Below are 26,124 nucleotides of genomic sequence, written 5' to 3' on the forward strand. Positions count from 1 at the left end.
CAAAGTCTTTGGGCTTGTCTGGATTCTAGAACTGTCATCCAAGCCTGCAGTGATCCTAGTTCACTCGATCCTGTGGGTTTTACAAACAGTTTTACAAACAGGCCGTCTTCCTGTACCGCAGTAATCAGAAAATTGGAACTGAAGCATAGAATGCAATAGGTCCGAGGGTTTGGAATAGTCCAGCTACCACCTCAGTCAGTGGTAGTAGAATCAGCATTAAACAGGATAAAAAGACTCCAAAACTTCTCTGGGTAAGGATTCTAGTTTTGGGAAGAAGATTTTCCAGAGTTCGATACTCAACACATGCATTGTAGCACAGCAATTGTACATAGTACAATTGCTTACACACGTGTATTGACACACTGACCTCTGGTAGAGTTGCTGGATGGAGAGCAGGAAAGCTATCAATGGGCTCTTCTGGACAAAGAAGAGTGCAAACTACATTGTCTGTGGTCAGCGTATACTATGTCATGATCGTCTGTAGCAGCCATTTGAGCATACCAGTTGGCCTGGTTGAGAGCTAGCAGCTTGCGTGAAGATGTTCATGGTCAAGTTGGCTAATGTCCCTTGTTCGGAGGGCAACCTCTTTGGAGACTAGGTCTGGGAAATGGTCACACAAATTAAGGAGCAGCATGTAGCAGTTTGGTCTCTAATGACAAGAACCAAGAAGCCTTCTTCCTCTAGGTGTCCTTGCTTCATTTTTATATGCTTCATCTTCCCAAGATGCCCCTTCTTCCAATTTTGGAGGTATTGCGCACCACTTGAGTTACCACATCAACAGCTTCCGGCATTGAGATGTCTGCCAAAGGCGCTGCAACAGACCCAGCCTAAACCTGGGCCTAGTTTGTTTTGTAAACTCTTTATTTAATAACATAAGCTAACAAAGCTTATAACCAGTAATGCAACTGATAGCGGAGCCAAAGTTACAATTATCTTTAATTGTAACTTTGCCCTGTCAATTGGTCAATTGGGCCCTGTCAGTTGGTCATAATGAATTCATATGTTAGTTGCTCAATGTTCTAACATTGCATTCATATGTTAGTTGCTCAATGTTTTAACCTAGGATTTTCTCATTTTTCAAAATCCCCTCACCACAGTTAATTGTATCCCCTTCTACTTGTATCGCCCAGAGCTAATTGTTAGCAGTTCAGTGTTCTCTTTGTTTTCTCAGTTATCGCTTCAGTTGTTCTTGTAAAGCTTTTATAACCCCGCACCACTGTTAATTGTATCCCCTGTTCATTGTATCGCCCCAGAGCGAATTTTGCAGTTGCCTTGTAAAACGATGTGATATGTATTTTATACAGGAACGTCGGTATAGAAAAGTTAAAAATAAATAAAAAATCTTTGACAACATAAATTAAAGAAGAGAAAGAAGAAAGGAAAAGTTATAGATTATTATAACGTTTGGTCAGCCGCAGGATGGGCCCTCGACTGGCTGCAGTCACCACAGGACACCACCGGCTGTCCCTGACGCCATGCTCCTTTCTTCACAGATTGGATGCCACCATTCCTGTGTGTGTCCATAGGCACATGCACCCTCATGCCTTGCATAAGCCCTGCATCTGGAAACCCTTCTCAGTACTGCTGGATGACATTACAGGAGGCTTTTTATTTAAACCTCAAGTATACTACATCTACCGGTTCACCTTTATCCACATGTTTATTAACTCCTACAAAAAAGTGAAGCAGATTTGTGAGGCAAGACTTGCCTTGGGTAAAGCCATGCTGACTTTGTTCCATTAAACCATGTCTTTCTATATGTTCTGTGATTTTGATGTTTAGAACACTTTCCATTATTTTTCCTGGCACTGAAGTCAGGCTAACCGGTCTGTAGTTTCCCGGATCGCCCTTGGAGCCCTTTTTAAATATTAGGGTTACATTAGCTATCCTCCAGTCTTCAGGTACAATGGATGATTTTAATGATAGGTTACAAATTTTTACTAATAGGTCTGAAATTTCATTTTTTAGTTCCTTCAGAACTCTGGGGTGTATACCATCCAGTCCAGGTGATTTACTACTCTTCAGTTTGTCAATCAGGTCTCCCACATCTTCTAGGTTCACCGTGATTTGATTCAGTCCATCTTAATCATTACCCATGAAAACCTTCTCCCGTACGGGTATCTCCCCAACATCCTCTTCATTAAACACCGAAGCAAAGAAATCATTTAATATTTCCGCGATGGCCTTATCTTCTCTAAGTGCCCCTTTAACCCCTCGATCATCTAATGGTCCAATTGACTCCCTCACAGGCTTTCTGCTTCGGATATTTTAAAAAAGTTTTTACTGTGAGTTTTTGCCTCTACGGCCAACTTCTTTTCAAATTCTCTCTTAGCCTGTCTTATCAATGTCTTACATTTAACTTGCCAACGTTTATGCATTATCCTATTTTCTTCTGTTGGATCCTTCTTCCAATTTTTGAATGAAGATCTTTTGGCTAAAATAGCTTCTTTCACCTCCCCTTTTAACCATGCCAGTAATCGTTTTGCCTTCTTTCCGCCTTTCTTAATGTGTGGAATACATCTGGACTGTGCTTCTAGAATGGTATTTTTTTAACAATGACCACGCCTCTTGCACATTTTTTACTTTTGTAGCTGCTCCTTTCAGTTTTTTTCTAACAATTTTTCTCATTTTATCAAAGTTTCCCTTTTGAAAGTTTAGCATGAGAGCTGTGGATTTGCATACTGTTCCTCTTCCAGTCATTAATTCAAATTTGATCATATTATGATCACTATTGCCAAGCGGCCCCACCACCGTTACCTCTCTCACCAAGTCCTGTGCTCCACTGAGAATTAGATCTAAAATTGCTCTCTCTCTTCTCGGTTCCTGAACCAATTGCTCCATAAAGCTATCATTTATTACATCCAGGAACATTATCTCTCTAGCATGTCCCGATGATACATTTACCCAGTCAATATTGGGGTAATTGAAGTCTCCCATTATTACCGCACTACCAATTTGGTTAGCTTCCCTAATTTCTCTTAGCATTTCACTGTCCGTCTCACCATCTTGACCAGGTGGACTGTAGTATACTCCTATCACTATAGTCTTCCCCGACACACAAGGGATTTCTACCCATAAAGATTCAATTTTGTATTTAGTCTCATGCAGGATGTTTATCCTGTTGGACTCTATGCCATCCCGGACATAAAGCGCCACACCGCCTCCTGGGTGCTCCTCTCTGTCATTGCGATATAATTTATACCCCGGTATAACACTGTCCCATTGGTTATCCTCCTTCCACCATGTCTCTGAGATGCCAGTTACGTCTATGTCATCATTCACTGCTATACATTCTAATTTTCCCATCTTACTTCTTAGACTTCTGGCATTAGCATACAAACATTTCAAATTTTGTTTTTTGTGTGTATTTTCATTCTGCTTTTTAATTGATAGGGATAAGTTAGAATGTTTTAGCTCAGGTGAATATTTAGTTACAGGCACTTGGACTACTTTTCTTATTATTGGAACCTCACTGTCGGGATGCCCTAATTCTAATGCATCATTAGTATCCTTTGAAGATACCTCTCTCCGAACCATGCGCTGCTGAGCGACTGTCGGCTTTCCCCTTTGTTCTAGTTTAAAAGCTGCTCTATCTCCTTTTTAAAGGTTAGCGCCAGCAGTCTGGTTCCACCCTGGTTAAGGTGGAGCCCATCCCTTCGGAAGAGACTCCCCCCTTCCCCAAAAGGTTCCCCAGTTCCTAACAAAACTGAATCCCTCTTCCTTGCACCATCGTCTCATCCATGCATTGAGACTCCGTAGCTCTGCCTGCCTCTGGTGACCTGCACGTGGAGCAGGGAGCATTTCAGAGAAAGCTACCCTGGAGGTTCTGGATTTAAGCTTTCTACCTAAGAGCCTAAATTTGGCTTCCAGAACCTCCCTCCCACATTTTCCTGTCGTTGGTGCCCACATGTACCACGACAGCCGGCTCCTCCCCAGCACTGTCTAAAATCCTATCTAGGTGACGCGTGAGGTCCTCCACCTTCGCACCAGGTAGGCATGTTACCAGGCGATCCTCACGCCCACCAGCCACTCAGCTATCTACATTCCTAATAATCGAATCACCAATTATGACGGCCGACCTAACCCTTCCCTCCTGGGCAGTAGGCCTTGGGCAGATATCCTCAGTTCGAAAGGACAATGCATCACCTGGAAAGCAGGTCCTTGCTACAGGATCCTTTCCTGCTGCATCAGGTTGATGCTCTCCAATCATGAGACCTTCTTCCTCCAAGGCAGCACCAGGGCTGCCAGTCTGAAGTTGGGACTTGGCTACTATGTCCCTGAAGGTCTCATCTATATACCTCTCTGTCTGCCTCAGCTCCTCCAGGTCTGCCACTCTAGTCTCCAGAGATCGGACTAGTTCTCTGAGAGCCAGGAGCTCTTTGCATCACATACACATGTACAACTTCTCACCGGTGGGTAAAAAATCATACATGTGACACTCGATGCAAAAGACTGGGAAGCCCCCCTCTTGCTGCTGAACTGCTGCCTTCATCTCAATTTTGATCAGTTCCTAGTTAAGTTTTAGGTTGCTATGGGAGTAGGAATGTGTCTAACGTCCTTTAAATGTATTAGTGAATTCACTATATGTCTGGTAGTGGCCTACCGGGGTCTGATCAAACTCTCAATAAAGTTTTTGTTGTTGGGGTTTTTTTTTTTTTTTTGTTAAAGTGGCACCTGCCTATAAATTAAAGGATGAGCTAAAGCTGGGAGGGTTGGGAAATACAAACAGGCTAACTTCAGTTAGTCAGCCAGAGTGGCTCACTGCTCTCTTGATTAACAAATGTTGGTACCTATTCAAACCGAATCACACTACCTTAACACCTTTCCAAGGTGAGTAACTGAACTGAACTTTTCAACCTTTTTACTTAGGTATACACTGCTCCTAGCTTATTTCTAGCTTCTGGCTACTTTTTGGGGTTTTTTTTGTTTTTTTTTTAAATACAAACATTCAGGTCTGCTTACTAGCTGCCTTACAGACTTTTAAAAATAAGCACACTACCTACTGCTTACTAGCTGCCTTATTGACTGACTATTTAAAAATACAAAGTCTAACTTGTTTATTCACTGCCTTACTGACTGTTTATTCACTGAGAATATGTGCATCTCACTGCCATGAAGGAGAGGGAGGGAAGCACAACCGGGGCAACGAGACACCAAGAAGCCACGACACATCTGCTAGTGCTTGGTGACACATTAGTGTGTCACAGCATACTGGTTGAGAATCGCTGTTGTAAAGAATTGAAAAGATCAAGTAAAAGGGGCAACTTCCCAGACAAAATTGTAAAAAAAAAATTGGATCTGATAACCATCCGGGCCAGGGTATTTTCTGGAAGGAATTGCAGACAAGGCCTGTATAAGTTCCAATTGTGTAATAAGGCTGGAAAGCCACTTAAACTGCAAAGAGGAAAGACAGGGAGGTAAAACTGTCAATAAATGCTGAAATAAACTCAGTGGGAGCATTTGTAAGTGGGGAATATAAAGCTTCCTAAAATGTTTTGAATTCCTCACTGATGTCACCTGGGTAACTACAAATCTGCCCAGATCCCATTTGGAGTTGAATGAGAGAGGCCTCATGCTTCTTCTGTACTGCCCTAGCCAAGAATCTCCCAGATTTATCACCATGATAAAATGGTTCATGTGAGCAGTCTGCAAAAGTTTCAAGTCATCACAAGCCAGAGAAACTTTATGCAAAATACAATTCAAGCAGGAGGCCTTCTGTTGCTTTTGTAAATCTTATATTGACACTAACAGAACTGTCTCCCTCTCCCTACAGGTCTTAGTCAACTAATGCAATATGAAATAAGTTTTCCCCTCAGCATCATCTTAAAGGTTTCCCATTTCAAAGTAGGAGAATAATCTCCCAAACTATGGGGGTCATTTACCAGACGGATCGCACGCGATAAGGGACGTTTCGCACGCGAAAAGTCCCTTATCGTGTGCGATACCAAGATGGGGGTGGAGTCGGCCCCAGAAGAGGAGGAGTCTGGGCTCACCGGGGCCGACTCCGCGAAGACGCCGCGGACAACGAAAAGGTAAGGGCCTTTTCGCGTCCTATTTCGCGCCCAATAGCTATACCTTCTATGGTGGCACTATTGGGTGCGAAACCAGCAGCGATAGCACCGCGGCGGTGCGATCGCTGCCAGCTAGCGCAGGACCGCCCCCCGCCCCGGCCCCCCCGCCCCTCATTACCTAAAGTATTGCAGGCCTGCGATACTTTAGAAAATGAGGCCCTATGATGTAATAAAAAAAATCATCTAAAGCCATAGAAACCATATTAGCAAAGTCTTCCTTTCCTAGCAAAGAAGTATTAAGCCTCCAAGTGCTGCGATGTTCCAACCCATTTGGAAAACTGAGGGACGGAGAAATAGCATGGTCATCAGAGATAGTAGATGGTATAATATCGTAATTTGATACCACAAAACATAAGTGTGTAGAGAAAAAAAGTTTATCCTACTATAGGAATTGAATCTAGGTGAGAAAAATGTTTGATCCTTACTCGCAAGAGATTCAGACCTCCAAATATTGGTGGAGGCAGCAGACTGCAAACAGAAGAACTTGATCTATCCAATGCTAAGGAGCAACTGACATTCCAGTTGCCACCAACAATTAAAGGACCAGTAGAGAAGTCATCCAAGGAACTCCTATGCCCCATATTGGAAGTATAGGTATTTGCCAAGGTAAATTTGTTTTCAAAGAACTGACAATTGAGAAAGACGTAACTGCCTTTGAGATCCATTAAAGAGTCTACTATTTTTATAGGTAAGGTTTTGTGAATCAAAATGCAAATCCCCCTGCTTCTGGAATTGAATTGCAGCAAAAATCTTCATTCCAATGCCTTAAGTTTTAAGTGCTTCTACTTTGATTAAATGCGTCTCCTTTAAAATAAAAAAAAAAATTGGACCCTTCCAGTCTTTCATGAATTTCAAAATCCTGGCTCTTTACAGGAGAAGACACCCCTCATACATAAAGTGAGATAATCTTGAGATCAACTGACATATGAAACAGCTATATCAGTTCTCCTAGGACAAGCAGGATGGTAGTCCTCACATGTCGGTGACATCATCCTATGGAGCCCAGCACGGAAAACTTTTGTCAAAATTTCTGGAAGCTTTGACCAGCATACTGAAAGTACCCCAGCTTGCTACTGTCCTCGTGTCCACGCAAGGTCCCCCTTCAGTCTTAGATAGTATCAGGTCTTTTCCCGGTTTTTTCCTTGTTGGGCACCCCTTCGCAGTTGGTGCCTCCTTGGTGTGGTAGGTTATTTTCACCTTTTAGAACTTTGTGGTTGATCCCCGACCTCTCGCCTCAAGGTGACCGCTGGTCATCGACCGCACGCCAGGTGTTTTTCATGGCGTCGACCAGTTTTCTTCGGTGCCCCCAGTGCCCACGGACCATGTCCATCATTGATCCGCATGAGGTCCCTCTGCCTGGGGGCCTCGCCTGACATCCATGGGTGTCATTTGTGTGACCAGATGACCCCCCAAAGGCCGTCGGGCGTGCCTTCACAAGATGGAGAAACTTTTCGGGGCCCCCAAGGTTTGCTCCTTCTACTCCTGCATCAGAACCATTGATGTTGAGAGGTCACAGGGAGCTCCTCGACTCGCTCCCCCTCGCTACTTCTCTCGCTAGTACTTCAAAGGATCGCGGAAATGGTGATAGATCCTCCGTGATTTCACCGGTCTCCCGGACATCAGAATCCTCTGCTTTCTCGGCACTGGCCGAGCACTGAGGGAAATCCCACAAGCATCGCCACCGGTTGCCATCGGCGCACGGCTCTGGTTCCGGTACAGCACTGGCAGCTGCCGGGCTGCCACCAGAAGCCCCATCCTCCAATGCCCCCGGCAGTCCCAGGCAATCCCCATCAATATTGGTGCCGGGCACCGTGCCATCTCGGAGATCTGAGGAAGAGCCAGTGATGCCTCGTCCCTATCCCTCAGTCCTGGCCACTATGGACTTTCAGGAGTTAGACCACAGGGTGCAATCCACGGTGCTCAATGCACTTCAGAGCATTGAGCTGCCAGTGCCACCGGCCCCCATACCAGTGCCCGAGCCTCCTCTGTCAGTGCTAGCACCTCTGCTAGAGCATCTGGATGTCCTTTTAGGTGCCCTTCTGACGCAACCAGTGCCTGAGGGGCCTTCAAACCCCCAACGGCTACCGATGCACCCCACCGGCGTGATCCTGATTCTCGGGTCCTCCAAGGAGGAAGATATGGCTGGTACCATGTTCCCCAGGCTATGTTTCCTCGGGCCCCTTTGGCCTCACGCGACCTCTGGTCCCCTAGGTGCCAGGGTAACCATCGATTCCTGTGGTGCCCTCCCGACTTCTGAAGCTTTCGGAGCCCAGGGTTGATACCCCTCACAGACCTCGCCCACGTCATGCTGGCCCAAGTGAGGAAGAAGGGCCTTACGACCCTTGGGGTGATGACTCCATGGAGTCATCCTCCGATTATCTGGATGACCCCCCTCTCAAAGCCTTCCCCACCGGAGGAAAGGCACCGTTTACCCCACAAGGACCTGTCCTTTGCGGGGTCTATCAGGGCCATGGTTGAAGCCATTTCCTTTCAGTTGCTCACAGAGGAGGATGTGCGACATAAGAGGAGGATGTCAATGCTCCTAAGGAGATCATGGCGGTTCCAATCCACGACATCTTCAAGGATCTCCTCCTCTGGATGTGGAAGCACCCCATTTCTGTTTTTCCTGTCAACAGAAAGGCTGATGCTACCTATTTGGTGCAGCAAGCCATGGAGTTCGAGAAGCGGCACCTTCCTCACCAGTTGGTGGTCATGGAGTCCACCCTGAAAAAGGCCCAGTACTCCTACACACACGCCTCCTCGCCCCCCTCCCCCCCCCCCCCCCCCAGGGAGAGAGCACAGGGAGTTTGATGCCTTGGGCAGGAAGGTCTTCCAAGGTGCCATGCTGGTTGCCTGCATTGCCGCCTATCAGCCATACATGACCCAGTACAACCGGAACCTCAGGAAATGGGTTCAGGACTTTACAGGCCTGCCTCAACAGCATCAGGAGGCACTCTTGGCCATCGTCCTACTGGGTCTAAATCTGGCAAGCATGAGGTGCATTCCACCTATGATGTCTTCAAGATAGCGACCTGCATGGCTGCGGTGGGCATCGGTGCACGGAGAATGGTCTGGCTCAGGGCTGCTGACCTCCGTCCGGAGGTGCAGGAAAGGCTAGCTGACCTCTCTTGCACAGGTGAAAACCTCTTTGGGAATAAGGTCCGGGATGCGGTAGTGCAGTTGAAGGACCATCATGACACCCTTCAACAGCTTTCCACCAGTGCCTCTAACGCCCTGTCCTCGGCTAGGAAATCCTCTAGGCCGGGATCCCAGAAGCCCTTCTACAGGCAGAGGAAATATTATCCTCCAGCCTCCGGGCTTGTACACCACACACCAGCTCCAGGGTCTGCCCTCGCCAGCAGCAAGTACCTAAACCCCAGCTGGCGCCCCAGCCACAGGCTTTTGACTGGTGGCAAAGGAGCGGAAGACAGTTGACTGTACCCCTGATGCCGGACTCCCCGGTAGGAGGCAGGCTCCTGGGCTTTGCCCATCGCTGGGTAGAGATCACTTCGTACCGATGGGTCCTTACTATCATCTGTCAGGGATACCGTCTAAATTTGTCGGCTCCCAGAGGCCTTGCCCCCATGTCCATTGTGGGGTTCGTCCGCCCAGCAGGTCATACTTCAAATGGAACTCTCCACCCTTCTTGTAAGGGCGCGGTAGAGCTAGTACCTCGCCCCCAGCATGGCCAAGGGTTCCATTTGAGGTATTTCTTCATTCCGAAAAGGAATGGCGGCTTGCACCCCATTCTCGACCTCAGGGCGTTAAACAAGTTTCTTGCAATAGAAAAGTTCAAGATGGTCTCTCTGGGTACGCTGATTCCACTCCTCAGAAGAGGAGACTGGCTTTGCTCCCTCGACCTCAAGGAAGCTTATGTTCACATAGCATTTTTCCCCGGCCACAGGAAGTACCTCGGCTTTGTGGTGGGGAAGGATCATTACTCCTACAGGGTGCTGCCCTTCGGATTGGCCTCAGCCCCCCATATTTTCACCAAATGCCTGGTGGTGACAACCTATCTCAGACGTCAGACGGTGCATGTCTTCCCATACCTCGATGACTGGTTGGTCAAGAGCAATTCTCACGCAGGGGCCTTGAGTGCTCTGGCCCTGACAATGCAGACACTACAGACTTCGGGGTTTGTTATCAACTACCCTAAGTCTCACCTCTATCCGTCCCCCCAGCTGGACTTCATAGGGACCAGGCTGAACATGGTGCAGGCAAAAGCGTTTTTGCCCAGGGATCGGGCTCTTGCCCTCGCCTCGCTGGCCACCTTTGTCCGGAACAACCAACAGGTGTCCGCCTGCCTTCTGCTCCGTCTGCTGGGCCACTTGGTAGCCTCCATTCATGTCACCCCTCTCGTGCGCTTGTGCATGCGGAGAGCTCAATGGACCTTGCGGTCACAATGACGAAAGGCCTCCCAGGATCTCGAGGCTTGTGTTGCAGTCACGGAACCCCTGTGGGCGTTTCTGTTCTGGTGGGAAGACCTCTCCAACCCGGAGAGGGGAATTACCTTCCAAACTGCTCCGCCTCAGGTAGATCCTCACCACCGATGCCTCTCCTCAGGGCTGGGGAGGCCATGTGGACGGCATCCACACGCCGGGTCTCTAGACCACCTCAGAAGCTCGCTGTCAGCTAAATTTTCTGGAGCTTTGGGCGATCTGCTATGCTTGTGGGTGTTCAGAGACCGGTTGTCACACAAAGAAGTCCTGACAGACAACCAGGTAGCAATGTGGTACGTCAACAAACAGGGAGGCAAAGGCTCATTCCTATTCTGTCGAGGCGGTGCAGGTCTGGACTTTGGGCCCTGTTGCAGGGGATGTCTCTGCGAGCAGCATATCTGCCGAGACATCTGAATGTGCTGGTGAACTGCTTACGCCGCTCCTTCCAGCCACACGAGTGGTCCCTCAACATGGAGGTAGCAGCCAGGCTTTTTCGCCAATGGGGGTATGCTGGATGTGGACCTCTTCGCCTCCCCACACAACCACAAGGTGAGCAGGTTCTGCTCCCTATTGTCTGGGACGGACATCTGGCCTGCGATGCATTCTCCCTCCAGTGGAGGAGGGGTCTGCTGTACACGTTCCCTCCTCTGCCGCTCCTCTTGAAGATGCTACTGAAGTTTCAGCAGGACAGAGGGACCATGATTCTTATGGCACTCTTCTGGCCCCAGCAGGTCTGGTTCCTGCTCCTGCGGGACCTGTTGGTCAAGACCCCTATCTGGCTGGGGACTGCTCCCGATCTGATCAAGCAAAACCAAGACGCCCTGCACCATCCAAATCTTTGGGCTTTGGCCTGATGGCTTGGATTTTGAGCACGTAGTCCTCCAGCCCTTGGCGCTCTTGGACTGTGTCTCCCAGGTACTGGTGGCATCTCGGAAGCCTTCCACCAGGAAGTCCTACAGCTTAAAGTGGAAGAGATTTTCCATTTGGTATACCGGACATGACTTGGATCCTTTTTCATATCCCCTTCCCCGGCTGTTGGACTACCTGTGGCACCTCTCCAAGTCTGGGCTTCAAACCAGTTCGGTCAGGGTCCACCTTAGCACTGTCAGTCTGTACCATCGAGGTGTCAAGGGCACACCTGTTGTGATGCAGCCTTTACTAGGCCATTTCATGCAGGGCCTCCTCCAGCTGAAGCCCCTTCTTTGGCCTCCTGTTGCGTCCTGGGACCTGAACATTGTCCTAGCACGGCTCATGCTCGCCCTCCCTTTGAGCCGCTGCAGCCCTGCGATCTGAAGTTCCTCACCTGGAAAGTCATGTTCCTGGTGGTGATTACTTCTACTTGTAGGGTCAGTGAGCTTCAGGCTCTGGTTCCGTACCCTCCATACACAAGGTTCTTCCATGATCATGTGGTCTTAGTTTCTGCCCAAGGTTGTGACTGATTTCCACCTCAATCAGTCCATCTTAAAAAATGGCACGGGCCATCCAATGCTCCTACAATGTGACAGGGCCAACCAATGGCACCGGTAGCCCCTGTCACATGGTAAGGGCAAAGAGCCACCAGCGCCATTTTGATTACTGGCAGCCGACGGCCCGAGAGGGGGAGATCGCTCCCGGGACCCCCACCGGACCACCAGGAACTTTTGGTAAGTCTTGGGGGGTCGGGAGGGTGGGGGTTTGTAATTTAATTTAATTTGAAGGGTTGGGGTGGGTTTGGGGTTTTTTTTTTTAAGTGTGCCCTTTCTCCCCCCCCCCCCCCCAAAAAAAAAAAACGATAGGAAAACCACACGAAATTTCATGGTTTTTCCTTTTGTTTTGTCAGGCCCCCGAAATGCAACGAAATAGGAAATATCGTCATTTCCTATTTTGTTGCAAACGAATGCACACCCGTAGTCTATACTCAAATATCCATCCATCGATGTTGTTTGGAAATACCTCCATTGTGTGGTAGATTGCTGTTGCTACCTATACAAGGTTCTTCTCTTCACACACTCTGTGGTTCCGAGAGTCTTCACAAAATGTATTTATTTATTTCCAAACATTTGATATTCTTCTTTTTTCCAAGACTGGTCTCAAAGTGATTCACAATCTATTAGAATGGATTGACAGGTACAGTCTAAAAACAAAAACCCTGAATGGCTATATTTCCCCTCATGGTAAAAGGGTTATGGGTGGTGAAACCTTTAGTTTTTTTAAATGAACATACTAAGGGAAGGTCTGGTTGAACAACAATGGCACACCTTTGTTACCAGGGAATTAGTGTTTTTTTCTTGTCTGGATGACTGGCTAGTGATGGAGGCTTCTGAATCAGGGGTGTTGGACTTATTCTCTCTCTTTCATCAGGTCTCAGTATGTCATCCATTATGGTGCATCTTATTGCCAGTGCATCTCACCACATTCAAGTGGAGGGCAAACTGATCTCCATACATCTCTTTGTGTCAAAGTTCATGAGAGGATTATGGCAAACAAAACCTCCAGTTGCCAAGTCACTGATGCCATGAAATTTCGATTGGTTGGCACAACTAATAAATTCGCACTGCAAACGATTGGTTGGCTTTCTTAAAGTTCCTCACCTGAAAGTGGTGTTCCTAATTGCCATCATTTTGGCTAGAAGGGTCAGTAAACTACAGGAATTGGTTCATTACCTACATACCTACAGTTTTCCCACGACATTCACCCTAAGTTTTTACTAAAAGTAGTTTCGGCTTTTTATCTGAATCAAGCCATTGTGGGGTCCATGTTCTTTCAAAGACTTCATACACATGTCAGGGAGAATGCCCTTAATTTACCGTACTGTAAAAATGCCTTGGCTTGTTATCTAAAGAGAACTCATCCACATTGTTAGGCTTCTCAACTTTTTGTCCCTTACAATCCCAGTAGATTGGGAATAACAGTTGCCAAGTGCTCATTGTCCAACTGGCTAGCAGACTGTATTACACATTACTATGCTCTGGCTGGCCTCCAGATCAGACACTGCAAAGGCTCATCGCGTAATGGCTGCCTCGGTGGTTCAAACTCTAGGAGCCATGTCCGTGGGAGACATCTGCAAAACTGCAACTTGCATTATTGTCTAAACAATCTGTCAAGAGTTGGCAGTAACAGTGGGCAAACAGTTTTGCGACGCCTGTTCTCCCAGTACCCACTCTCCATGGAGGTCTGGGTTGCTTTTTCAGTAACTTCTCCATCATGCAGTCCTAGGCTTAGGACTCCCTATGTGTCATAGTTATATAGGTGTTCATAGGCCCTTAACCATAGTGAAACACTTTTTGATATATCATACAAGGTCATTATTTCTTTTCTTCTAAGTTTTGATTTTTCATATGGAGCCTTTATAATTGCTTAGAAGTATAACATTGTAACATGATATTTGTGTTGTAGTTGTTTGTATAGACAATCAGACACGATAAGCTAGATAAAGATGCTAAGCTACAAGGCTGTAGAACATTTTGACTTGATATGAAGTTAGTTTATATTCCATCTATGAACAGTGACGAGGTTAGATTACATTCCATATAAGATTATAGAAGCATGTCTAGAACTAGAACAAGGACATTCTAAGATTATAGAAAATATTCTTAGAACAAGCACAATGTTCCTAATACTGGAAATTCCAAGAAAACATTTACATATGAGACAAAGATTAATTAACTTGGAGAATGAAAGGAAATTACCATACAGTCAATCATATAAATTTTGACAATTATGTAACCTAGTTTAGGGGTTGGAAATATACAACTGAAATTCTGTATAATGCTTTGTTATCAGTAAAATCATTTGAGAGGGAGTTTATCCTAGTGCCTTGACTGGCACTCTGCCTCTCCATATGGTTCCTTATTATTTAATGTGTAAGATTTATATTATTTTATAGCTTTTAATAAAAAAAACTTTTCTCTACAGCTAGTGGCTTTAAGCATTCTTATTTTCAATGAACCACAACAGTAGCTAATTCAGCCCTCCTTGTTGACAGAGAAAGCAAATTTGCTTACTGTGAACCGGGGTTCTCCAAAGCAGTATGAATTCTTCATGCTTAATACCCTTCTGCCTCCCTGGAGAGTTGATTATCTAGCTAAAGCTAAGCTCTACAGTCAACTGAGGAGCACATACTGGAACCCCTACAGATCGCTCAGTAAAGCAAAATGTCCTTTGAGCTAGAAGAGAAGGGTGTGTTTGGCACTGTCTGATGACATCATCTCATGCATCATTGTTAATTCATCCTGTTACGGAGAACCCCATTTACGATGAACTTGTATGCACATATATGTTGTTTTTATGCGCTGAACCCACTTGAAAAGTCACTCCTAAGTGTTTTTGTTGTGAATGGAGAATATCATTTTTCCATCAATTAGGAATGAGTAATAGAGGGAGACATCATCTATGAGAGAAATAAGGTACACAAACACCACTAATTTAGCAATTACATTAATTAAAAAACTGAACGTGTTGCTCTGAAGAAGCTCCTGTGTTTAGCAGGATGTAATACGAATTCAGTACCCTAAAACATTTAATTAATATTTTTGCCTTTTTGTAAAATGTTGTGATGGTACCTAGCTTAACGACGGTATAGAAAAGATTTTAAATAAATAAAAAAATAAAATTGGATTTTGTAATATGAGGTGTTCTTGCCTATTATCTTTTTCCTGTTCATATTATTTTGTTAATGCCCTCTTCTAATCTGGTTCTGTGTGTGTGTGTGTGTTTGTATATCTATATAGCTATAATCTCTATTTATTTAAAAATGTTTGTATACTGCTTTTACAACACATGTAGATCAAAACGATTTACTATTAAATGATATAAATTAAAATAATATAAAATTAGTATATTATAAAAATATAGAAATATAGAAATGACCAAATATTTTATATCGAGGTGCAGTGCCATAAGGGGCTGGAGAATGAGACATGTGGAGGTCTGTGCATTTTGAGCTCTTAAGATTAAACCAAGAAGAACTAAGGGGGGAGAGAAAGTGAATTAAATGATACTGAAAATAAGAATATCTTTAGATTTATATATAGATATAGATATATATATATGTAAATATTTAGATAGCTCTCTCTCTATATATATATAATATATATTTTCGGGCCGATTTTAAAATCCGCATGCGCATAAAATCCAGGGGTCACGCGCGTGGCCGGGCCTTGCGCACACTCCGTGTATTTTAGAACGGGCCCGGCCACGCGCGTAACCTCTGGTATGTGCAGAAACATAGAAACATAGAAACATAGAAACATAGAAATGACGGCAGAAGAAGACCAAATGGCCCATCCAGTCTGCCCAGCAAGCTTCCCTCATTTCTTCTCCCATACTTATCTGTTTCTCTTAGCTCTTGGTTCTAATTCCCTTCCACCCCCGCCATTAATGTAGAGAGCGGTGGAGGAGCTGCATCCAAGTGAAATATCTAGCTTGATTAGTTAGAGGTAGTAGGAGTAGTAACCGCCGCAATAAGCAAGCTACACCCATGCTTATTTGTTTTTACCCAGATTATGTTATACAGCCCTTATTGGTTGTTTATCTTCTCCCCTGCTGTGCCAGAAGTGCCAGAAGTGCCAGAAGTGCCAGGCATTTCAAAAGGTCGGGGCTGGGGGCCGGCCAGGACAGCGGCCATAAGGCCCTGTCCCAGGGAAGTGTGCGCCAGCAGCCGGCCGGTGTGCAGATGATACTTCTGCTCCAGAGGAGAGCAGTAAGTATTGAAACAAAAACATTTGGGGTAGATAGGTAGGGGTTAGGGGTCAGGGTGGCGAGGGGAAAGGGGGAAGAAAGGTTAGGTAGGGGGGGAGGGAACTGGGAAAAAGGCCAATAGCGTTACCGCGTGAAATTTACAAAATCCCACCTGTCCGCACATGCGTGTGCGGATGTTAAAATCCGGCATGCATGTATGCGCGGATATCATATTTTATAACATGTGCGTGCTGAGAAGCGGTTTACAAAGTTTAATGTACATAAATAAATTTTGACATGTAAAAACAATCCTAACAAGAAATAAAAACTATATAAAACTAGAGCAAGCACGCAATAGTACAACATAAATTGAGTAGCAGGGCAAAAAAGAAAGGTCCATCATGCCTGATGTTCAGTGAAAAACAAGTGAGTCTTTTGTTTCTTAACATTGATAATTTTCAGATGCCTTTGAATGAGCAAAAGGAAGAATGTATATAAATGTGTTTTTTTTTTCATTTTTGGTGGCTGAGTGGTGTTGGAGAGGGTTATCAAGTAAGTGCATATCTCCCTCCTAAAGGAGAGCTGGAAAATTAGTTACATGTGTATCTTTATATAACTGTCTTTTCCTGTATAAGAAACTAAATTGTATTGCATTTTTTTCATTTTAGGTCTAGCTTAATGACTGGCAAGTGTCATCATGGTGTAAGCAACCCTTGGCTTCTAGAGGAACCCGAGGAGACCAGAGGGTTGGGGTTTGGAGAGATAAGACAGCAACAGCAAAGGATCATAGCAGGTAACTGTCTCTTTCCAAGTTACTGAAAAATCCTTTTGGGTCCTGCTCTTGACACATTAAAAAGGTATCTTTAGTCCTGCAGAGCACTAAGCTTTCTGTTTCAGTCTGGAAATCATCTTTCTACTGCTACTTATTTTTATATCACTCCTAGATGTACGCAGCACTGTAAATATTAACATAAGAGATAGTCCCTACTTTATAGAGCTTTCATGTTTAGTCAATACAAATAAGAGACTTTCTCACAGGACAAGCAGGATGGTAGTCCTCACAAATGGGTGACATCGAGGATGGAGCCCTGTACGGAAAACTTTTCTGTCAAAGTTTCAACAAGCTTTGACTGACACTAGCACACTGGGTGCACTGAGCATACCCAGCCTGCAATTATCCCTGTGAGCCACAGGTGTCTCCCTCAGTCTTCTTTTTTCCGCTCTGCAGTCAGCATAGCGGTTGGAGCTCTGTGAGGATTTTTTAACTAATTACCTCATGGAAACACTTAACTTTTCACTTCAAAAAACACTTTTCCCTGCACAGGTCTCCCTCCGCGTACGTTTTTACGACGCTCGGTGAGTACTAATTCTTATTTTTCGGTCGGTTTCTGTCACTATCTTAAGGCTGTTAACTGACTGAAGCCTTCCCTTCCCCCATTTTTCAGTTAGCTTTAAACAGCTTGCGAGTATCTCTGTGACACTCTGCTTGCTTATGCTAGTGGGGTAGGGATTTTTTCCTTAACTTTAGGACCTCTGTAGCTTCAAGTCCTTCGTTCCCTGGTACCCTCACGCAGTCGATACCCTATCGCTACACCGGGACCCTCCTAAACCGCCCTGGGCTTTTATGTCATCAGCGCCCCTCCCCCCACGGTGCCCTGATGCCTTTATCCATGTTTTTTGCTTTTCAGTGCTACCAGGCTTTTTCCTCCTACGCACTGTTTTTTTCCTTGGGCTTCCTCGGTGCCGTCCCTACCCGGATGCATGCCATTGACGCACACGCTGTTAGTCACTGCCATGCATACTCGGGTCGCCGCCACCGCTGCCCGAGACACTTTTTAACGATCCCAGGGTCACTTCATCGATGCCACCCCCCTTTTGGGGATGCCATCGATGCCCCATCCTCCCCACCGATGTCCAGCCCTTTTCCATCGGTGGGCATCGGTGCCACATCGATTCGTCGGTGGGCATCGATGCCGGATGGTCCCCATCGGTGGACATCGGTGCCGGATGGTCCCCATCGGTGGACATCGGTGCCGGATGGCTTGTCCGTCGATGGCATTGGTGCCGGATGGCCGTCCGTCGATGGCATCGGTGCCAGGTACTTTTGCATCGATGGACACCGATGCCCAGGTGTTTCATCCATGGGCATCTATGTTAGAATGCATCCATCGAGGGCAGTCGATGCCAGGCTGCTCCCATCGGTGAAATTCGATGCCCAGGTGGGTCCCATCGGTGGGTATCCATGCCGGCTCGATTCCGTGGATGGGCGTTGATGCCAATGCCAGCCTTATGGCTGGCATCGATGCCCATGCCGATTCCAGGACTGGCGTTGATGCCGGGATGGAATTCATCGACTGGGAGATCCATGCCATCGATTCCATACGTGTCCATATCGATGCCACCGACACACGTGTCTGGGGCACCGATGCCATGTACACTTGGAAATCTGAGTCTGTCCAAATCGATACCGTCAACGTCTGTGGCCCTATAGTTGATGCCCGTGGCCATGCCACAAACGGCATAAATGCCCGCCTCCATGCATCGATGCCCTCGACACCTCCGTTTTCCTTCGGTGTCCTTGACGCCCTATTGATTCGACTTCGACTCAGTCGATGCCGGTATCTTTTTCAATAACGGCAATGTTTTTCGATTATTCGATTCCACATCGTTTCAAAGATACCTATGCCACTGCTGTCAGTGCCCGTCACTGTCATCATTCTCCTGGCCAGTCATCGACAATTTTTCATACCCATTTTGATGATATCCTCGAAGCCCCTTAGGTTGCCTTCAATATCGTCAATACCGACATAGCACCGCCACATAATACCCTCGCCTCCTCACATTGCTCCACGCTTTAGGTTCTTTTTTAAGCCCCGTATTAGTTTAAGACACTCCATTGTGTCAGGAGCAGAGCAGGCGTGCTGACAGTTCGTCATCGATCGCCTTCCAGGACGACGAGGGCTTCCATCTCGGCGCTGGGGAAAGACCGGGCCGAGCACCGTGGCACCCATCATCGCCGACATCGTGATCGTCCGCCGCTGACGCCATCCAGCACATCGGTGCCATCCTTCTCCAGGCTGGACAACGCTCGGGCAGAGCGACATCACCACTGCCATCAGCACTGTTCCTACAGTTTTGGCAGTCCTTGGTGTTCCAGAACTTCCGGATCCAGGTCCGACAGCTTCTGCATTGGCGTCACGACACATCGAGCCGCTGGGACGAGGGAAGGGAACATGAGTTCCGTTAGGGCTCCTCTGTTCCTGGCGTGCCCCACCGTCAAGTGGTGTGGGACTATGGCCATCTGTTACACTTAGCAGTCTAAACGCCACTCACGCCTGGCCTGTCTCCTCTGTACCTGTGCCACCATACCGGGTTTCAGAGCGAGATGGACGTTTACGTCCCCGGCCTTACCCTCGAGGACTCCGGAGACCGTCGGAGTCAACAATCTTCACCGGCTCGTCTTGCGGCGATCCACGTCGGATGGTAAGTACCCGCTTCGGCGGCATTCTCATAGAGTTGTGTTCTCCCATTCGGACCGTGGTTCGAAAAGTTCTGGGTCATGTGCCTTTTAGAACTGTATTAGTGTCACATATCGCTATGTTAGCTATGTTAGCCACAATATCAGGAGAACCCCTCTATCTTCTTGGGATTGCAGCAGGGCTTCTTCTCTTGTCAGTAACAAGTCCCTGTGCCGACCAATGCTCTGACTCTTGGTTCCCTCCCAACCAAGGTCCAGCTGCATTGGCTGATCTGCTAAACATGAGATTCAGCAACCATTGCCCCATGTACAAGTCCACCTTGAGGCCTGGCCACAGGTCTCAGTGTCTCCTTGTACAGCAAACAGAAATGCGGGGTACCACTTACCGCTCACACACCTGCAGGAGCCTACATGATATCCTCCATTGGGACACCTCCTGGTCTCCCATCTGGTCAGATATCAGAGCGGCCACCCCACCTTGTACCAAAGTCCCGGTACACTCCCCCAGGCGCTACGAAGTGCAGAGGGGAGAAGGGAGGGGGTTGGGGAGTTTTAATTGCACTATTCTTTCTTTTAACAGAAAATAGTTACTCTCCGCACATCCTGGACCTAAGAAAATCCAACTTTCTTTAGACGTCACAGGTACAATGGTATCTTTGGTTACCATCACTCCATACTGCAGTAAGTACATTATTTTAATGTTTCTATGTGCTTTATGGTGAGTCAACATTACAACCCCAAGCTCTGCCGCTGGCACCAGCTTCGGTAAGTGAACTGTCTCTTGCATCACTGTTGGTGAATGCTGTTTTCTCTGCGGAGTGTAACATCATTCACTTTCCTTGCATAGACTACTGCTAACCACTTTCAGTACATGCAAGGAGCTCTCACTTTTTTCAGGACTCACTATACATTTACTAACTGGGATTACTGTCACTGCCATAAATCCCTTCTGTAACACTTCTGGACACCACAGTCTTAAGACCCTCTTGTCCAGCATGCGCACAGACATTCTGATACATTGTTATATGTCCCTGCGCATATTTTCCATAACCTCAGCCTTTCAACTTTTCATGGTTGGGCTATGGGGTTTCTTCCCACTATGCATTTTTCTCATAATTCAAAACTGCTATGGGTTATATTCAGTGACATTCTATACTCAATGGACCTAAGTGGTTTCATTGCTTTCGTCCCTGATTCTTATCCCAGTTCGAACTAGGACCTAGTCTCCTTCGACTCATGCTCGCAATTCCTTAGGGTTATAAAGTTTCTCCTGAAAGCTGTCAACCCATTATGCATCTATTGCACTCCAGCATAGTTTCTCATAAACTTCCTGGACGTTGCACCCATGAGTTATGCCCTTATGCCTTCCAATACTGCTTTTGCAACAATTCTTTGTGCATACAGACAGACAGCATAGGGACAATGTGCTTTCCAACTCATAAGCACGCATTACCTCTTAGCTGCTCTGCTAGACAGCTGCGCAGCTCTACCCTTGGCCCTTGTTCACTTCATGCGTCCTTGGGCCACATATCTAAGAGATTTAATGAACGCTCTATCAGACCTTCTCCACGTAGGTTCTATCCTCTCGAATGGTCTCAATTACATGTGTACAGGGCAAATCTTTTAACGCTGAGTTTAACTAAACTTTCCTCGGCGTCTGCATCATTCCATACGATGCACAGGTTCTGCTCCCTGCACATGTTTCCTATGCGTTCCCTTAGATGCCTTTTCTTCCATCAAAGGCCTCTTCAATATATCTCTTCTGCTGCCTCTCGTAGCCAGCATTCTTCTAATGTTGAACTGGGATGGGGTTCAGTATTCTTTTCCCCACTCCCTGACTGAGATCAGTATGCTTTCCCATACTTCTCAATCCATCATATCAGTAACCTTTTATTCTCTCACCAGTCAGTCCCAAATCATAGACTTACTGATGTTCTTAGGTTCTGGTAGCGTCACAAAACCTTCTAAACATAAATCTTGCCGTTTAATATGGCAGGCTTTACCTCCTGACGCTAAAAAAAAAAAAAAAAAAAAAAGAGGTATTACCCCTTTTACTTTTCCACCATTTTTTCTTACTCCCTCGGATTCTGTTCTCCAGACATCCTCCACATAGATACACCTTTCTCTTAGGAGGTGTATCGTTTTGGGAGTTGGGTTCCCGTTTTCGGTAATCCTCTCTGAGTCGGCTTACCATGGATTATCCACTGATCAAGCCGCCTCTATTTCTCTAATCACAGAATGAACATATATATTCTCCTTATAAGTCTCATACATTCTACGTTTGAGCCTTTCCATTCCTCTCTTCCACAGTTTGGCAAGGGAACTTCTTTCCCTCTTAATGTCATTCCTGCCAGCAGGGTCCGTGAGTTATGCACTCTTTCCATACTCACCTGACTCCGTTCCTCTGCCACTGAGTAGTTCTACGCATTCAACTTTCTATCCTTTTCAGGTAGATGTTGTATCTCCTTTCCTCAGGAAATACTCTATTAATTTTTCCTAACCTCTCTCTCTCGCCCTAGGGAGAGACTGGGTTTTCCACATTCCTGGACAGTAATGCTGCGCTTACATTCTATCTACATTGCACTGCATTCCATGTGAATTCCACTGGACTCTTTCCTTCATGCAAGGGTCAAGCTGCTACTTCCAGTGGCCACACAGACCTAATCCTTCTGATTAAGTGGTCTATATTTCCTTTCCTACCAACAAGCAGACATTTCACTACAACACTGTGGGTATCCACATACTGTTGTGTCCGTCTTAGCCTTAACAGCTTCCCTTTGGTTACTGCTGCTTGTACTTTTTTATCAGGTTGCAGCCTGGAGTCCTCTCCATACCTTCGCAGCCTATTATTGCTTACATTTGACTAGCCGGCATGCTCCATGTTTGGCCAGTCCGCCTACTCTTACTTTTTTCAATTCACTACCCAACATCCTTCCACGAACCCATTATGGTGTTGCGGATGCCCTCCGTTCCCATTTCCACCTCAGTCGTTACGCCTTTGCGCATCTGCGGTGTATCTGGTGCATTCCCGGGCATCCTCAGCTCGGTACTCACCCATTTGTGAGGACTACCATCCTGCTTGTCCTGTGAGAAAGCAAATGTTGCTTACCTGATGTAACAGGTGTTCTCACAGGACAGCAGGATGTTAGTCCTCACGAAACCCGCCCGCCACCCCGCGGAGTTGGGTCTGTATACTTTTATTTTAGTTTCGCTTGCGCTTTTTAGCTATAAGACGAGACTGAGGGAGACACCTGTGGCTCACAGGGATAATTGCAGGCTGGGCATGCTCAGTGCACCCAGTGTGCTAGTGTCAGTCAAAGCTTGTTGAAACTTTGACAGAAAAGTTTTCCGTACAGGGCTCCATCCTCGATGTCACCCATTTGTGAGGACTAACATCCTGCTGTCCTGTGAGAACACCTGTTACATCAGGTAAGCAACATTTGCTTTCCTTGCCAGTACTAGAATATTAGGAGTTCTGTATTCAGTAAGCCGCCGAGTGGACAAGTTATGTAACTAAAGTTAGCTGGAGAACTTATTCTGGATATTCATTGAGATGAACATCTTGCTCACCTAAAGTTATCCAGCTACCTTTAGCCAAATAACTTTAAACTTAACCAATCAGCTTTTGAATATAGCTGGTTAGGCCTAAAGTTATCCAGTCTTGTGTGGCCGGATAACCTGCTATCTTCAAAAGATATCTAGTTAAATGACCCTCCTATGGGGAAAAAGGACCGGTGCTGATATTTTCTTTTCTGTTTTCCTTACATGGGGAAGATTGCTGCCTGTTACATAATAGCAGCCAAGGTGTCCGCTTCAGCACCATCAACATGGAAAGAAAAGATCAGAGGACGCATAGAGGAAAAGGGCAGAAAAGAGGTCAATGGACGAGAGTAAAGCAGAGACTAGAACAAGGGCCAGTACAATAATACATCACTATATGCTAACCAGCACAGAGGGACAAGCCACCTGAGAACACTGCAGAGGGGGAGGAAGGGGGGATCAGTCAACTGGGCAAATGATAGCAGGAGGTCCAGGACCAGATAGGCCAGAGTTAAAGGGTCTCTGCTACGAGCCAAAGTAGTCAAGTTTTCAGCTTTTTCCTGTAGGCTAGGAGAGCTGAGAAAACACCTCATGTCCAATGGCAGAGAGTTCCAAAGGGTTGGGACGGATCCAGCAATGGTCCTTGTCCTCATGCTGATGAGCTGCATTTCCTTGGGGGCGGGGGGGGAAGGCACTATCAGGGAACTGATTGGTAGCATATGCAGTGGGCGGGCTGGGGTATTCAGGGAGAGTCAATTGGCCAGAAAAAGTGATGCTAGGGTTTTGGGGGCTTTAAAGGCCAGGACCAGGACTTTGAAGATGATGTGATAAGATGCTGGCCATCAGTGCAGTGAACCACAACAGTAGCTACGGGCGGCGAGTGAGCTTTTTAGGGAGGCCAATGTAAAGGGAATTGAAATATTCTAGTCAGGAGATTACATGAACTTGGATGATGGTAGGGTAAGCAGTGGATGGAGATGTCAAAGATAAGATGGAGAAGGTGGAAAAGACATCTTTGGTAACGGAAAGTATCTGAGCATCCATGGTGAGCTTGGAGTCTAGGATGCAGACTTGGTGGCTGTATGGATTCATAGATTCTTCCGGGACTATTTTGGACATGGTGGCAGAATGGTTTGATTTTTCATTCCAAGGTACTTCTGTCTTGTGGGTGTTAAGCTTCAGTTTGTTCAGGTGTAACCAGGCTGCAATCCTAGCTCAGGGTCAGCACCCAGGGGGCAGAGGAATTTCATCAGCATAGATGGGGAAGAGAATTTGGTAGTCCCTGGTTAGCTTGCCAAACGGGACCAGATAGATGTTGAGTGCTGCTGCTGCTTGTTCTTTCTTTCACAGCTCCAGAAGCTGTCTTTTCTTGCAGGGAGGGCCCTGTGGGTTTTGTTTTCTCCCTCATGTACCTTTAGGTAGTGTTTGTTTGGGGTTTTTTCGGACAACCACAAGGTGCATGGGCCTAGTGCCCAGTGCAGCCTGGTTGAAGCTTTGTTTTACAGTAATAAATAATGCTGCACAGCAGTTTTATTCTTTCTGTCCGCCTTCATTTGGGCTTTTTTTTTTTTTTTTTGCCCCTTTTGCCTTTTAATTTTATTTTGAAAAAAATGCAGAGAAATAATGAATTGTGACTGAAAATTTACTTTAAGAGCATACTTGGTTTGCAGTAAACATACTGCATTGTAATTTTGCTTGGTTGTTTTTATGGCGATGAAACCAATTGAACAATGAAAGTATGAATAGCAAATGCTATAGAGACTGTCCACATAGCATAATAAGTAAGAGAATTGACTGGGTGGGCATTAAACAATAGATGGATGATTAAACCATAGAAGCTTTAGCAAATAAAAAGCCAGGATACCAGCAGGAGAGAAAAAGATTCAAAGTGGACAGTTCAATATAGGAGCAATAATTTCTTACTCCCTTTAAGCCTGAAATGCTTATACTTTTTCATCTTTCAAGAGCATCACAGTCTTAGCTTCATTGTAGACATTAAGTAATGAACTAAATGAAGTGGAAATGTAATTAGGTATACATCTGGGCCCCTGCAGATGTACACTGAGATAGATGTCTGTTCTTGGGATGTCTGGGAACAGATCAGACATAATCACAGATTACAGGAAACCAAAAGGAAAAAGAAGAAAATTGAGGTGTCTGTGAAATAACACATGTGCACTGTGTATGCAGTGCTGTGAGCTAAAATAGAGCTTGCCATTAATCTGTTTCTGATATAAAAATTGGGGGTCCAGAATACTGGTTTTAAAAAATAATCTGAGTCTTATTCAGACTTTTTTTTCCGGTGTCTGATGCATGTGTCCTGCATAGAGGAGCTTTCTGTGCTGACAGTGTCTGATGTGGATAATCGTATAGGCCGATTAAAAGTTTTTCGGCATCTAAAAACAACTCTTATGCATGCTGTACGTGGTGGGACAAAGGATTGGATTTGTGCCCTTGATTACTTCTTCAGATAGGGCTGTAATGTTTTTTGGATTACTTGATCGGAAGAAATCCGTTGCAGATTATTGATTTTGTGTGACTGTAGTGCTGGAAAAGGACCAGGGCAGAAAAACACCATCCCTCTTTGGCATCAAGTCATATCTAATGGATGTATGTGGAGGCTTGATTTTCTGTTTATTTTTACTCTTATAAATTAGAATATTCTTATCACATCTAATACTTTTTTTTTTGGAAAAGGGGAGGGATTTAGCTGTTTTTTTTTTCTCTTGCTTCTTTGGGCTTCCAGAAGAGTTGGAAGCAGGGCCAGGATCCAACACCATGAGCCTTCGTTCACAGCTAGCCAGGGATTTTTTCCTCCCAACTCACCCAGTCCAGTCATGGTAGCAACAATCCTCAGCCGGGGATTATAAAATGGAGCTAATTTTGGAACCTTGCAATCACAGGTCATAAAATCCTTTGCGGTGTCTCCAGCCCCAGC

At 45.9% G+C, this 26,124-nt stretch overlaps 1 protein-coding gene across 6 annotated transcripts in view; it reads left to right on the plus strand.

Annotated features, from left to right (window-relative positions):
• Positions 1 to 26,124, plus strand: part of STX8 (syntaxin 8) — a 604,909-nt gene that overhangs the window by 181,204 nt on the left and 397,581 nt on the right. For 4 of the 6 annotated variants that reach the window (XM_029600328.1, XM_029600329.1, XM_029600323.1 and 1 more), the window contains 2 exons: positions 16,837 to 16,961; positions 23,421 to 23,522. In XM_029600328.1, the coding sequence (XP_029456188.1) occupies positions 16,837 to 16,961; positions 23,421 to 23,522 (227 nt within the window). The remainder of the gene's footprint in view (positions 1 to 16,836; positions 16,962 to 23,420; positions 23,523 to 26,124) is intronic. The other 2 variants (XM_029600325.1, XM_029600327.1) reach the window with 1 other exon arrangement.

This window comes from Rhinatrema bivittatum, chromosome 4 (assembly GCF_901001135.1).
Source record: "Rhinatrema bivittatum chromosome 4, aRhiBiv1.1, whole genome shotgun sequence".
Classification (NCBI taxonomy): Eukaryota; Metazoa; Chordata; class Amphibia; order Gymnophiona; family Rhinatrematidae; genus Rhinatrema; species Rhinatrema bivittatum.